The following is a 16,912-nucleotide window of genomic DNA, read 5'->3' as shown; positions in this document are numbered from 1 at the left end:
AATGAAAGATTGAGATCCAAAAAGAATAAAACTGTAGAGCACAGAGTAGATGAGAAAGGAGGCAGCTAACACAGAACTTTAATTTTTATTACTGAGGCACATTGTAGGAACTGGTAAACTGGTCTAAAATGTGTCTTGGCTGCATGGCCAACTTGCCTACACAGAATCTGTACCTTTTTACTGAGTATTATCTGTGCTTGAAAGCTGTGCTTTTTTCCCCTCATTCCCTATGGGTTTACTATTACTCAGAATGGAGTGCCGATGATCAGGACAGATCACAAATACCACTGACTGGGAGACGTGATTTTGGGAACTTCTGGGCAAGGAATGACATGTAACAAAAATTCAAGTAGATTGATTGCTTTCATGAATTCTGACATCAAGCCATGGAAAAACATGGCTAACTATAATACAGTTCTAGACAAATGAGAATTCCTTATAAGGAAAACACAGGCCAGGGTACTAAACAATACATAAAGAAATGTTCTAATGCCACTCCCACAAATAAAGGTCAACATAAATGAGAATCTAGTAAAGATCACTACCTTTTTAAGATGGTAGTATCAGTAGTGGTTGATTCCAGGAAAGGATCTGTTAGTGACTGCTTCTTTTTAAAATGGTGGCTAATTTAATCTTTAGTTCATACTTTTAATACTTTTCCTCTATTTCTTAAAAATATGTTAAAATATATAAAAGAACAGTAACATACATAGGCTATTCAGAAATAATTTAAAAAACACTGTTATTTTCCTAAAGCAGAATATGAGACTAAAAATTAAATACCACACAACACAGTAGATTAGCTCTGGAAAAGTTCACTTATTTAACTTGATTATTTTATAACAATTCTCTGCATAATAGACAAAAATAGTTCAAATTACAAACTGAAGAGAAATGCTATAAAAGGAATTTCCTATCAACTTTTAAATGTAGGTTAGGTAGTTTACTAGTCTGTCAGTTTGGATTATTTGATAACTCAGGTCAACTCACATGATTCTTGAAATTTTTGGAAACATCAGATTTCAGAAATCATACAAGCTTTAATAAAACATTCCAGAAGCAGACAGATCTTTTCCTGGAAAATAAATGTCAATCCAAACACAAGCCTATGCTTTTGAGTACTCTTCTTTCTGGTTGGAATAACTACCCTATCTTTTTTGGTCCACAGACAAATTCCCAGTTATTTTTCAAATCTCAGTTCAAGTCCACGTTCTCTGCAAAATCTTCCCTGATATTCCCAGACAGACTCAGGGATTCCTTCAGTTTAGACATATCTCCATTATATTAATTTATTCATTTGTAAGACATCTACTATGTGGCTGCTGTCAGGCTAACATAACGTTATACTGTGACTACTGCACATAAGTTTCTTCCTGTTTGTCTTCAGGCAATATGAGGCCCTAAAGGATTCATTCCTGGCATGTAGCACCATGCCTAACAGTACACAGAATGCCCTCAGTAAAGGCTGGTTAACAAATACAACCTAAAGTGAGGGCCAGGCCACCAGATTACTAGTATGGTGCCTTCAGAAGTGATGAGAATAACATACTGAATTGGAATCAGTTTCTAATGGATAAAGGAAAGTATTTTGTGTGGAGAAGAACAGGATGAACAGAGGAGAAAGAGGACTAATAGTAAATTAATGCCATGCATTTTAATCCAGATTCTCAAAGCTCATTTTAGGACTGAGATCCCTCTGCTCTTGTAAAATAAAAGATCTCTTTTTTCATGTTTAAATTCTCACTACAAAATCCATTCAAAATGGATGGCTAAGGAAGGAATTTTTTTTTTTTGATTCCCCAACTTAAGGAATCTTTATACATTTTATTTTATGAAATTTATTTGTTCTTTAAAAAGTAGCCATTGAATATGAAGTGCATTCACTCCTCAAAGAGGCCTGGGTATGTCACTCTGGCTCATATACTTAACTTCCTCTCTGGGCCGCAGCTTTCTCAACTGAAAATCTAGACATCTCTAGATGAGATGAAATCCCAGATCCTTACCAGTGCTGCAATTAAGAGAACAGGCTCACGCATTGGCTGTAATCAGAGGGAACAGTGTGTTTCTCTGTGTAAGAGACCCAGAAATTATGCTATTCTATTGCTACTGTTCTCTGCTCCAAATTTCTTCTTAGCATTATCTGAGATGATAGTCTCAAGAGCAGAAGGGCCTTTGTAAAGATTATTAAAATATTCTAAAAACCTATAAATTTACTTGGAATTTTTAATTCATGACATAATTTTAGGATGTATTGGAGATGAAAACCATAAAGACAAACCATGGAAGGTGCAGGATGTCAAATTTCTAAGATGGTTAGGGAGTACAGATAATGCAGATATTAAATATCCATGATGCACTATTGACTGAGAAAAAAATAGCTTAAATTCAAGTCTATTAATAATCTACTTATAAAAAAATCTACTTATAAAAAGTTGTGTGTCCATTATCTAGGTAAGTATATATCTGCAGAGAAATGTTCAGAAGGATATTGGCCAAAATGTTACCTGTGGTTACCTCTGAATAGTGAGGGTTTAGGTGAAAATTTTTTTAATGCTTTTTTATAATTAGAAAACTATACAGCTATTTTAATTTTTAAAAGGGTATCATTTATTGAATATTTAAGCTCTGTGCTTAAATGTGTGTTTTACATACATTTAGATCTCAAAACAATACTAATAGAGACTATTCTCAATTTATAGGTGTGGAAATCTAGGCTCAAAAAAGATATATGTCTCTCTAAAGCCTTTTAGCCAGTAAGAGCTAGATCCAGAGTTTGTGTTGAGACTTCTTGAGATTCCTGCTATCATTTTATGACCATAGAGAGAGACAGAGAAAGTCACTCAGTCGTGTCAGATTCTTTGCGACCCCATGGACTATACAGTCCATGGAATTTTCCAGGTCAGAATAGTGGAGTGGGTAGTCTTTCCCTTTTCCAGAGGATATTCCCAACCCAGGAATCAAACCCAGGTCTCCCTCATTGCAGGCAGATTCTTTGCCAGGTGAGCCACAAGGGAAGCCCATACTTATATGACCATACTGTCTATTAATTGTTCTATTTATCTAACACTGATAACATAGAGAGAGTAATACTGAAAAAGACATTGCTAAAATACAAATTTCTTTTCAATGAAATTTTGGCTAAGCTTTTACTGAATGCTAAGACATCTTTAGGCTTAAACTAATATGTCAAGGATATTGGAAAGTGTGGGACTTCCCTGGTGGTCCAGTGGCTAGGACTTCACACTTACACTGCAGGAACACAAGTTCCATCTCTGGATGGAAACTAAGATCCTGTAAGCTGCACAGTGTAGCCAAAAAAAAAAAAAAAGAAGAAGAAGATATTTTTTGATGTAATGTTGTTTTTAAAAAAATAAAAGTCAAACCATTTCAAGAGTTTAGGAAGGCTTTCAGAGCCTAGCAATGTTACTTTCAAAAATCACCAATCCAAAAAAAAAAAAAAATCACCCATCTTTTTAGAAAGTAATATTAAAATAAAGTCTTTTCAAAATGTATAGTTATTAAATAACTTTAAAGAACTACACTACAAAAAAAAATTTTTTGGGGGGGGTGGCTGCTCCTGTGGCTTGCGGGATCTTAATTCCCTGACCAGGGATTGAATGTAGGCCCTCAGCAGTAAAAGCAGGAGTCCTAACCAGTGGTCTGCCAGGGAATTCCCTTTCTGAATTTCCTTTCTGTCCTAAGGCTGAAGAACTTAAGACAGTCCTCTCTGAACACCTGACAGTAGACACTGCTGATTCTAGAAAGGGACACTCATGTCTATAATCAGAATCTTTCCATTTGGATATTATTGCCAGTATATGTACAGGAGGATGGTATCTATCTATTCATCAGGAGTATTTTCCATAAATTCTCTACCACAATGTGTTCATGTTGATGCTGCTGCTGCTGCTAAGTCACTTCAGTCGTGTCCGACTCTGTGCAACCCCAGAGACGGCAGCCCACCAGGCTCCCCCATCCCTGGGATTCTCCAGGCAAGAACACTGGAGTGGGTTGCCATTTCCTTCTCCAATGCATGAAAGTGAAAAGTGAAAGGGAAGTCGCTCAGTCGTGTCCGACTCTTAGCGACCCCATGGACTGCAGCCTACCAGGCTCCTCCAGCCATGAGATTTTCCAGGCAAGAGTACTGGAGTGGGGTGCCATCGCCTTCTCTGATGAGTCAATGCTAAATGTAATGTAAGATTCCCATCAACAGCAAGAGCCACTTGTAACAGTGAGAATTTTCAGGTAAATGCTTTGCATGATATATTGATCACATATAGATGTTTTTATAGACAAGGGCATTTAAAATATATTTATTTATTTGGCTGTGTTGGGTCTTAGTTGAGGCACATGGGATCTTTTAGTTGCGGCATGGTAGATCTAGTTCTCTGACTAGGGATGGAACCCAGGTCCCTTGCAGTGGGAGCACTAAGTCTTAGCCAATAGACCACCAGGGAAGTCCAGACAAGGACATTTTTGCTAATACTTATTTTTAAATAGATGCAAAAATTGCCCCACTTAAGTGAAACTTTAATATGCAAAATTCTAATTACAGCAAGCGGTTGTCTTATTTAATATAACTGTTAACCTATAGACGGTGGAATTAAATGTCAGAAGTAGCATTTTAAATAATAGGAAAAGATCATATATTGGAAATTAATTGTCAGCTCTTTTCTTTTTTTCATCGTTTCTGTGAAGATTTTATTATTTGTAGTTCAGAGAAGGTAAACAGGAAAGGGTCCTCTCATCCCCACCAGGAAGTTCGAGGGAAATGTTCCCTTAAGGTTTTCCTGCTTGTGTGTGTGCTGTGTGTGCAGCTGCTTCAGCCATGTCTGACTCTTTGTGACCCCATGAACTGTGGCCTGACATGCTCCTTTGTCCATGGGATTTATCAGGCAAGAATACTGGAGTGATTTGCCATTTCCTACTCCGGGGGCTCTTCCCTACCCAGGAATTGAACCCGTATCTCCTGCGTTGCAGGCGGATTTTTTACCACTGAACCACTGCCTGCTTGTATAGATCATACTTATCTAAGTTTTGTGGACATGCATGTTTCTTGTATTCTTTCCCAGGTTAATTTTGTCCTTTGTCACAAGATGTGAGGAAATGCTCCCTAAGTGTACACAACACTAGTTCTGATAATGGAAGGGAGACACACTGAGATGTATATAGGGCAGAGAGGTGCTGAGCAGAGCAAGTCATGTACTTTTAAGAGGAATAAGAATGGACAGTAACTATTAGCTACTTTTTATTCCAGACATATTGCCTCTTAGCCTTAAAAACTGCTGAGAGGTTGGTGAGTTATCCTTTGTAGAATAAAACAGGAGAGAAAATCCCAAGGAACTTCCAGTGATCAACTCAGTAAGGGAGTTGAAAACTGGAGGCCATGACTACAAAGTGTTATCATATTTCATTATCTTGGTAATGTCTTCTATATTTTATATTTAAGTATTTCCCATAGTAATTTGTGGCACAACCTAAAAAAAAAAAAAAGAAAAGAAACATGCTTGTCTTGAGGATAGGAGAAAAAAGGCTGTTAACATTTATTTTCTATCTACTATGTGCCAGGCATTGAGTCAAATCTAATTTTCAAACTCAATAAAGTACAGTCATTTCATATAAGGAAGCTGAATCATAGAGGTTAAATATATATAAATATGTAAATAAATACAGCCAGCACATAGCACAGCTAGGATTTGACTCCAAAGCCCATGATTTCTCATTGTACAACACCTGCATGAATCTCTAACACAAAGTTATCACCCATGTGACAGCTGAATGACTTTAAACACAGAGATTCTGATAAATGTACTTGTAAAATCTCTCTCACAGAATTTACATTTATCCTTATTTTTTGGGGGGGGAATTTTAGGGTACATTTCGTATCCTTCTTAGAACAATCTTATACTAAAAACTTTCATTTAAGTGAAGAAAGATGAACTTTATTATTTCTAGAAAGATTTTTGCCTTTCAGGTCATCTGATACCAGGAGATACAAAGAAGGGATATCTTGGAAATCAGCAATTCTATATGGAAACAGAGACATATAAATCTTTCAGTATTAACCATGAGCCAGCTACTAAATTACTACATCAGATGGAACTTGCCACTGATCACTGTCACTTATCATCATCTTAAGGTTAAACTAAGATTCCTAATTTAATTCTATGGCTGTATAGTATAGATCATTGTGACTTTAGAAAATAATTTTGGCCAGTTCCCTTTGGTATATCACTCTAAAACATGACTTAAAATAATCATATATTAAAATAAAATGAAAAGGAATTTTGATGTACTAGCAGATAAAAAAAGATTAAGCCAAAACAAAACAAAACACCAAAAAACAAAAAAACAAGAAATGTAATACTTTCAACCCTTAACTAAATCCCAGTGGTTAATATTGTGACTGTTTTCAACTGTACATTTTTTGCTTTTGTAGGGAAAATATTGGAATCTGAAATAGTTTATATTAGAAACTTTTCAGAAGAAAATAAGTTACATTTAATCATGATGTTGACTTTAAAAGTCATATGGCTTTCCTAAATTTAACTTATCTAAATCAAATATTTATTGACTACTCTTCTCTATTTAAGGCAAGGGCATATACAAATTATATGCAATAAATATCTATTGGGTGAATAAAAATGAATGTGTTAAATCCATAAGGATTCAAAGTTCCTAACATAAATTACAAAATCCAAAGTAAAATAAAGGAACAATACTGTCCTGCAGAGGGAACTTGTTTGCAATTACCACATGGCTGTCATACGTGAAAAGATTCCATAGTTATCATATGTAAAACTCAAACACAAAATCTGGCTGCAACCTGCATTTACAGTGTTGTTCAACTCCTTCACCATACCAAACCTACTTGCTATTTCAAATACCGTAATGCATTTTCAAGCTTTTCTGGCTCTAATACTTATTAGCTGAGTGATCTTGAGCAAATTTCTTAAACACAGCTTCCTAAACTATGAAGATTAAAAAAAGCACCTAAAATATAGGATTGTTGAGAGGATTAAATGAGTTAATTCAAGGAATTCAATTAGAAAAATGTCTAACATGAAATAAACCTTCAGTGAATGTCACTTATTATTTTTATTATTTTCAATTATTATTTTCACTTCCCAGCATGTTTTTTTTCCCAATCCTGCAGAGTAAATTTCAATTCACCTTTAAGATCTAATCCATATTAAGAAGACACACAATCTGATAAAAAAAAAAAAACTAAAGATCTGAACAGACATTTTATCAAAGTAAATATATGAATCACTAATAAGTCATAAGAAGATATTCAATATCATCAGTCATTAGGTTAATGCATATCAAAACTGCAATGAGATTCTATTTTATATCCTCTAGGATGACTATAAGCAAAGAGACAGATGATAACAAATGGCAGTGAAGATACAAAGAAACAAAACACACATACAATGGCAGGCAGAAACACAAAATGGTAGCCACTTTGGAAAAGTCTGGCAATTTCTTAAAAAGTTAAACATAAGTTACCATACGATTGATTCAGCAACTCAAGAGTAATGAAAACATATTCATACATTAACTTGTACACAAATGTTAATATTAGCATTACTGATGATAGCCAAAAGTGGGTAATAACCTAAATTTCTATCACTGATTAACAGATAAACAATATGTAGTGTGTGGAATACTATTCAGCAATAAAAAAGGAACAAACTGTCGATACATTCTAAGACAAAGATGAACCTCAAAAACTTGCTAAGTGAAAGAAGCAAGACATAAGAGACCACGTATTGTATGGTTCAATTTATATGAAATGTCTAGAGAAGGTAAACCTATCAAGAAAGAAAATAGATTAGAGGTTGCCTGCACAGGGGGATGGGAATATGGATTAACAGTAAATGGACATGAGGGATTTTACTGGGGTCATGAAAATGTTCTAAAACTTATTTGTCATGCTGGTTGTACAATTTGGTATATTTACTAAAAACCAGTGAATAATACACTTGAAATGGGTGAATTATATGATATGTAAATGTCTCTATAAATTTGTAAAAAAAAAAATTATACCACATCAGGATGCATTAACTGTACTCATCAACGGACACCAAGAGCATTCTGTCAGGTACAGCACTTGCCTGATTATATTTTACTTATTTGTGTACATGTCAGTGAGCTTCTTGAGTTTGGGCTCTTCATATGTAGTAGCTATCCTCAGCATGTGTCTGAATGATTGGCACTCAGACAGATACAGTAGGAACTCAATGTCTGTTGCACTGAAATGTGCTCCAGAAGAGGATAGGAACAATAGCAATTTCAGACACACAACAGAAGATAGTGGCAATTAGTCCTTCCTACATGCCCTACATTTACCCAACAGGAGAAGTAAATTGATGGGGCAGTGACTGGTGCTCTCCACTCTGTGACAGGCTTAGTGCTACCAACTCCAAGAGGAAACCAGAAAAGCAACGGAAACAATGGTTCTGTTCTCATATAAAAGAACAGTACTAGTCTATACTGGGTAAAAACAATTACTTGGGATTTTATTTTTTGTGGGCAATATGAATACTTAATCTAAAACAAAACAAAAAGTATATACAACAAATTTTACAGGTAAAAACATTTTCAAAATGATTATTCTAAAACTTTCAACAGTTGACAACCTGGGATGATTTTTATAAATGTGTGAGCATTTATCGTTTTCCATTATGAAAAGATTAATTGCTCCCCAAGTGCTGAACATTTCTTCCCTGAAAACACAGTAGCATTTAGAAAGAACATTAAACTGCAATTAGGATGTCAATGTGTCATTAATTCACTGTATGACTCTGGACAACTCTCTTTTCCTTTTTAGGCTTCAGTTTCCTCTTTAATAAAGGCAAGATTAGTTCTAAGGTTCTTTCCAGCACTCCTATTGAGGAAAACTAAGATGCTTCAGACAAGATGACAAATGAGAAGCTCAATCTTTTTACTATAAATAAGAAAAGAAATCCCTAATTTATAAGGGAAAAGGAAAAGCCCCAGCTTATTCATTCAGTAGCCCCTTACACATATATTTATAACTTTCATCCCAGTACCAGGTCCCACCCTTCTTTTAACATGCAAACCCACATATCCCATCCCTCCCACCCCTGACCCATACCCCCAAATACCTCAGCTATGGTCATTCTCAGAGCACTGACAGGGGAGAACTCAATATCCACCAGCTGGGCAGCTTTTAAACTCTGCCCAGTACAGATTGCACAAGGACAGAAAACAGCATAGAGTTAGAATTGTAAGGCAAACAGGGACACAGAGCTAAGAACATTTAGCACAGCGTTTAGAAACAAAGAAGGATTCAGGGTTGTCATGGGACTTCAGATGAGTGAGATCAGTCCCTATCAGCCTCATTTTCCTGAGGAAACTGGGAAAAGGTAAAATAATCTCAAATGGGTCACAATTTTAAGTCAAGCTTGACAAACTTGTCCATACCCGGTATCCTCAGGACAATGTCTCTGAGTCGTTAAGCAAAAGCTGATAGATTAAAAAAGGCACTACTAAGGGCAAGGGTTAATAATCTAGCGGGAAATCCTGATTTCCTACATTCCTTTATATAGCCACTAACAGGGCTTTAAATTAAGTAGGAAAAGTAATGAAGACACCTCCAGCAAAGGTTTCTATTAAACTGATACCATTAAACTCTGGTATCATAAACTCCCCTGGTCTTGATTCTAAGTTTACCAGAGACTTGACCAACATAACTTGATTTCCCTCTTGGCTTACCTGCATTGAGAGAATGTGGTAGATATGTGCTTTCTTACCTTACAGAAGTAAAATACCTTTGAAAAAATGTTATTAAATTAGTATTCTGGTTCTTTTTTTTTTTTTAATTACAAAATGGCTATCATTTTTCATAGAGCAAACTCAAGGATAAAAGTATATGATTAATGTTTGCTTTTTATACATTGCCATTCGTGTTACATTGGCATTTGTGTTAATACTTCCATAGTCTAAGAAATCTGAAATCTGAAAGGGCCTATAATTTTTAAACAAACCCAGTAAAATATTTGTATACACATATTCATTATTCTATTTATTAATTCCATTCTAGTTAAAAACCATTGGTTTCTTCAGAAGAGTATACATGTGAAGAATTTCATAAATAGAAAGTATAAATTTACATCTGAATTGAAAAAAATTTATTGAATATTTTTCTCTTCTTCCCTCAGTTCAGTTTTCAGATTTCCAGTAACTTGTTCTATAATTTAACCCTACTAAGTAGAAAGTTGTTAGCATAAAGATGTTGGGTGTGTCAGTCATATTTTAGAAAGGAATGTCACAGTTTCTTGGCACCCTTACAGTTTTGTTATAAAATTGAGATATACTCAGTCTTTTTTGTCTGTCTATTCCAAAGAGAATAGTTATTGAAGCACAAACATAGCTTAAAAACAAATAAAATGAAAATCTGGAATTCCCTTACAGTATCACTGTCACAAGGCTGGAACTGGAAGGGCTGGGGTTTGTGAAACACAGCATTCTCTTGTAAAAACAGCTGAAGATTATAGTCTCGTACCACCTAAAGAGAAAATAAAATATCTTTAAGGTTAAAATGTTCAATAATTGCATTTTTTAAATTTAGGGTTTTTTCTGTAGTTTTCAAAAATGATAAATCATCCAGTACTACGTGGTCAAAAAGAAATGATAATTACAATTTTTTTCATTTCATTTATTTTTAAAATTTTTATTTATTTATTTGGCTGCATCAGGTCTTAGTTGAGCATGTGGGATCCATTTCCCTGACCAGGGATTGAAACTGGGCCTCCTGCAATGGAAGTGTGGAGCCCCAGCCACCAGGGAAGCCCTTCATTTTGGATAACAGTTGTTATCCTTGTGCCCCATTTTCTCAAGAATCTAAATATGGAAAGTACTAGGTTAGAAACTAGCCCAGATTTGGGGACTAGACAATATGTACTATTTTAAGACTGCAGAAAGATGGCTATTACACAAGATGTTATTCTTTTGAATGGGGATAGGTAGATGCAAACAGGGAAGCACATCAGTTTTTTCTAAACCAGTTCTAAAGTTTTAAAGGCCTCTTAAAGTTTGCTTTATGGAGACTGCCATCTACTAGGAAACTGCCAGATAACCTTGTACACAACACAAAACAGTATTTTTCTAGTACTTCTCGCCACATTTCTAAGGAAGTTATATTCCAATTACCATCTTAAAGCATACCAAGAAGAACAGACTAGACAGTACTTTACAGAGAAGAGAAATTTTGATACACAGAAACTAGCAAAACAAATAGCACTGAAAGAGAGCCCTCTAAAAAAGAGTTCAGTGCTATATTCCCTGGGAAAGAGTAGAAACCAACAACATTTGATTGTACAGAAATCCAGTTTCTTGTTTGCTACACTGCTTACCCTTGACTTGTCTTTCACCTGCTAAAGCTCATTAGACCTCTGCCAGAAGATGGGCAGAAGAAGGAAATAAAGTTTACAGCAGTCTTTGGCTATACTTTAGTAGACCTGGGAAAAGAATTCATTCAGGAGATGGAGAAAGTAGGAGGTATATTTTGTATTTTACTTACCAATACATCCCAATTCTCTATTGTTTCCCTCCCCTTCCTTCAACAACCATTTACTGAGAGAATTTACCAGGCCTAATATTAAACGCAGCAGAGAAGGGGTTATACACAGAGGAATAAATATGAATAAACAAAGTTAGTATCTTCAAGGAATTTATAATCTAGAAACTCGGACAATTAAACAGATCACACAATTAAAATACGCTAACAAAGTACATAGAAGGCACCAGGAGAGCGCAAGTGCTATTTAATTCAGACTCCGGGGTGGGGTGGAGGGAGGAGTGATTGGAAATACATGGTCAGGGAAGGCTGGCTGAATAAACATATTCTTAAAGGGAAATGTGTTTTTTCTTTTCCTGGATTCCAGCTTTAAGCTAGAATAACTGAGAAAGCTCCTGATACAGTCCTGAGACACAGCCTCACTAGTCACCATGCAGAAAAAGCTAAGAGGATCATCCTCTGGTTGCTAAACCAAAACCCTGAAGCACAACAAATCCAACTTCCTTCCTTTCAAGAGGGAGGTATTAATCTTTTTAAAAATTTTAACTTTTTGGTATGGAATATTTTAAAAAGAAAACACTATAATGTGTCCCCACATACTATCAACCAACTTCCAAAACACACCAATTTTTGTTTCATCTAAAATCCACCTACCCCTTCCACCTTCTATTAAACTGAAGGAAGTCCTAGACATACTATGTTACCTATAAATATTTCAGTGTAACATCTAAAAGACAGACTTTAGAAAACGTATATTAAAATGTACAATGAACATTATAAAACAGTAACTGTTTAATTTTTTGTTCATATTTTTTAAAGTTTTTCACATTAGGATCACAATAAGGTTCCTACAGAGCATATGGATGATGTTGCTTAGGCTTCTTTTCATATATAGATTCTTGGGACTTCCTTGGCAATACAGTGGCTAAGAATCCATGCTACAGTGCAGAGGCTGCAGGTCTGATCCCTGATCAGGGAACTGAGATCCCACATGGCACATGGTGTGGCGCACCCTCCCCCGCCAAAAAAAATCACATATGTTTCTTCCTCCATCTCCCTCACCCACCTCACTTGCAATTTACCCGCTGAAGAAACTGAGTTTTTGTTCTGTAGTTTCCCATAGTCTGAATTTTGCTCACTCCATCCTTGTAGTGTTCTATTTCTTGTGTGTCCTGTAAGTTGATGTTTCACTGCATTCACATTTATTGTTTTATTTTTTGGCAAGGTGGTGTTTATTTCTGTGAGGAGGCTTGCCTCTTTTTGCCGTTAACAGCTGTAGTGGGCTGAATGAATGGTGGCTCTCCAAAAGACAGACCCCTGCCCTTGGCACTGAACATGTCAATGCTACCTCATTTGGAAAAACGTCCATTGCAGATATAATTATTAAGGATTTTGAGATTAGGAAATATTCTGGATTCTGTGGTTGGTCTCTGAAAGTAATGATAAGTGATATTATAAAAGACAAACAGAAGGAAACACAGAAGAGGAGCCAGTGAGACAAGAGGCAGAGACTGGAGTGATGTGACCACAGACAAACAAAAGTCTGAAGCTATCAGAAGCTGAAAGAGGTAAGAAACCGATTATCCTCTAAAGCCTTTGGTGGGAGTGCAGCCTTGTTGACACTTTCACTTCTGACTTCTGGCTTCCAGAACTGAGAGGGAATAAATGTCAGTCATTTTAAGTCATCCCCTATGGTAATTTGTATAGTAACCCTATGCTATGCTATGCTAAGTCACTTCAGTCGTGTCCGACTCTGTGCAACCCCAGAGACGGCAGCCCACCAGGCTCCACCATCCCTGGGATTCTCCAGGCAAGAACACTGGAGTGGGTTGCCATTTCCTTCTCCAATGCAGGAAAGTGAAAAGTGAAAGTGAAGTTGCTCAGTCGTGTCCGACTCTTAGCGACCCCATGGACTGTAGCCTACCAGGCTCCTCCGTCCATGGGATTTTCCAGGCAAGAGTACTGGAGTGGAGTGCCATTGCCTTCTCCGATAGTAACCCTAGGAAATGAATAGAACAGACCTACGATGATAAATGCCTAGACATTAGGGGCTGCAAGAACTAGAGAGTTTTCTATGTTTCTATCACTTTATCAAGGGTTCCATCATTCCTTTTTCATTTATCAGCTAGAATACTTCTATAAGAGAAACTTTCAAACTCAATTATTTAGTTACCTTGAGGCTGATTTCGTATAAGACAGGATAAACACTTGCCTCTTCCCTTGATTATCTAGTTTTCAAATTGGTCTGTTTCCCTAGTAACCTCAAATGAATGATCAATTATAGCTTTAATAAATTATTATAAAGTCATGGATTTAAAAATATTTGACTATTTCAATCTACTGCTATGATTATCAATGCTAAAATAATCCCATCTTTGGCTAACAAGATCATATCTTGAGTCCCTGGAGATGACCTAGTAGTTTTTGATAGTCTCCTTGCTTTCCATTATGACTAATTATTTAATGTTTACCTTAAATATTTTATGTCCCAGATCTAGAATCAGTGCCATTTTCCCAAGAAGCACTGTTTTGTTTTTTTATTTTTTTATTTTATTTTATTTTTTTGAATATTCTTTTTATTTTTATTTTTAAACTTTACAATATTGTATTGGTTTTGCCAAATATCGAAATGAATCCGCCACAGGTATACATGTGTTCCCCATCCTGAACCCTCCTCCCTCCTCCCTCCCCATACCATCCCTCTGGGTCGTCCCAGTGCACTAGCCCCAAGCATCCAGTATCGTGCATCGAACCTGGACTGGCGACGCGTTCCATATATGATATTATATGTATTTCAATGCCATTCTCCCAAATCATCCCACCCTCTCCCTCTCCCACAGAGTCCAAAAGACTGTTCTATACATCAGTGTCTCTTTTGCCGTCTCGTATACAGGGTTATTGTTACCACCTTTCTAAATTCCATATAAATGTGTTAGTATACTGTATTGGTGTTTTTCTTTCTGGCTTACTTCACTCTGTATAATAGGCTCCAGTTTCATCCACCTCATTAGAACTGATTCAAATGTATTCTTTTTAATGGCTGAGTAATACTCCATTATGTATATGTACCACAGCTTTCTTATCCATTCATCTGCTGATGGACATCTAGGTTGCTTCCATGTCCTGGCTATTATAAACAGTGCTGCGATGAACATTGGGGTACACGTGTCTCTTTCAATTCTGGTTTCCTCAGTGTGTATGCCCAGCAGTGGGATTGCTGGATCATAAGGCAGTTCTATTTCCAGTTTTTTAAGGAATCTCCACACTGGAGGAATCAACCTGCCTGACTTCAGGCTCTACTACAAAGCCACAGTCATCAAGGCAGTATGGTACTGGCACAAAGACAGAAATATAGATCAATGGAACAAAATAGAAAGCCCAGAGATAAATCCACGCACACATGGACACCTTATCTTTGACAAAGGAGGCAAGAATATACAATGGATTAAAGACAATCTCTTTAACAAGTGGTGCTGAGAAAACTGGTCAACCACTTGTAAAAGAATGAAACTAGAACACTTTCTAACACCATACACAAAAATAAACTCAAAATGGATTAAAGATCTAAACATAAGATCAGAAACTATAAAACTCCTAGAGGATAACATAGGCAAAACACTCTCCAACATACATCACAGCAGGATCTTCTATGACCCACCTCCCAGAATATTGGAAATAAAAGCAAAAATAAACAAATGGGACCTAATTAAACTTAAAAGCTTCTGCACAACAAAGGAAACTATAAGCAAGGTGAAAAGACAGCCTTCAGAATGGGAGAAAATAATAGCAAATAAAGCAACTGACAAACAACTAATTTCAAAAACATACAAGCAACTCCTACAGCTCAATTCCAGAAGAATAAATGACCCAATCAAAAAATGGGCCAAAGAACTAAATAGACATTTCTCCAAAGAAGACATACAGATGGCTAACAAACACATGAAAAGATGCTCAACATCACTCATTATCAGAGAAATGCAAATCAAAACCACTATGAGGTCCCATTTCACGCCAGTCAGAATGGCTGCAATCCAAAAGTCTATAAGCAATCAATGCTGGAGAGGGTGTGGAGAAAAGGGAACTCTCTTACACTGTTGGTGGGAATGCAAACTAGTACAGCCACTATGTTTTGTTTTTTTAAAGTGAGTAGGAGAAGTACATGGAAAACCAGACCTGTACAATAGAGTCACCGGGTTAGTAACTGGTCTCTCTCGAACAATTCATTTTGAAAGGAAGTTGCAAAGAGATCCTGTGCACCTCCCAGTGTTAGCATCTTGCATAAATACAGTAAATGTGAAAATCAGGAAATTGACACTGGTACAAAACATAAAGCTTATTTAATGTCACCAGTTATATTAATATATGCACTCATTTGGGGATATGTATGTGTAAAGGTTTCTACAATTTTATCGCATGTATAACTTCATGCAACCACTATCCCAATCAAGATATTTAACTGAACCACCGCCACATGACTCCCTTGTGCTATTCCATAATACTTCCCTCTACTTTGTTTGTTTAGTGACTAAGTCGCATCTGACTTTTTTGCCATCTCATGGACTGTAGCCTCTCAGGCTCCTCTGTCTATGGGATTTCCCAGGCAAGAATACTGGAGTGGGTTGTCATTTCCTTCTCCAGGGGATCTTCCTCATCCAGGGATTGAACTTGCATCTCCTGAACTTTAGATTCTTTACCATTGAACTACCTGGAAAGTCCCTTCCTTCTACTCTCCTCATCCCTAATTCCTGGCAACTGCTTATCTGTTCTCTATTTCTATAAATATACGATTTCACAAATATTACGTAATGGAATCATGCACCATATACCTTTTGGTATATGTTTTTGGCTGCATGGCATAACATGAGGGATCTTAGTTCTTCAATCAGGGATCAAACCCATGCCCCTCGTAGTGGAAGTGTGGAATCTTAACCACTGGACCACTAGGGAAGTCTATTTTCATTCAGCATACTTTCCTTCAAGTTCATCCAATTTGTTGCATGTATCAAAAAGGAGTTCACTCCTTTTTATTGCTGAGTAGTACTTCATAGTATGGAAACACCACCATTTATTTTGGTCCTTCACTCACTGAAGGTCATTTAAGGAGCTTCCAGTTTTCAACTATTATGCCTAAAAGCTACTCTGAACATTTGTGTGTAAGCTTCTGTGTGAAAATAAATTTTCATTTTTTCTAGGATATATGGCCTATTTTTCTCTCTGTAAAAGTGTTACTGAAGTATAACTGACATACATACAATAATCTGTACATATTTAAAGTGTATATTTTGATAAATTTTAACTTTCCTATATATCTGTAAAAATCATCACAATCAAGATAATGGACATATCCCTCATTTTCAAAAGTTTCTT

At 36.3% G+C, this 16,912-nt stretch overlaps 1 protein-coding gene across 3 annotated transcripts in view; it reads right to left on the bottom strand.

The window, feature by feature from the left end:
• The window catches only part of FCHSD2 (FCH and double SH3 domains 2), a 294,896-nt gene that overhangs the window by 46,496 nt on the left and 231,488 nt on the right, over positions 1 to 16,912 (bottom strand). For 2 of the 3 annotated variants that reach the window (XM_027562973.1, XM_027562972.1), the window contains one exon: positions 10,439 to 10,534. In XM_027562973.1, the coding sequence (XP_027418774.1) occupies positions 10,439 to 10,534 (96 nt within the window). Of the gene's footprint in view, positions 1 to 9,131; positions 9,204 to 10,438; positions 10,535 to 16,912 lie in introns of all 3 variants that reach the window. The other variant, XM_027562971.1, reaches the window with a different exon arrangement.

The sequence above is a fragment of the Bos indicus x Bos taurus genome, chromosome 15 (assembly GCF_003369695.1).
Source record: "Bos indicus x Bos taurus breed Angus x Brahman F1 hybrid chromosome 15, Bos_hybrid_MaternalHap_v2.0, whole genome shotgun sequence".
NCBI classification, from domain to species: Eukaryota; Metazoa; Chordata; class Mammalia; order Artiodactyla; family Bovidae; genus Bos; species Bos indicus x Bos taurus.
Note: the sequence above shows the minus strand (reverse complement) of the source record. Positions and strands in the feature narration are given on the sequence as shown.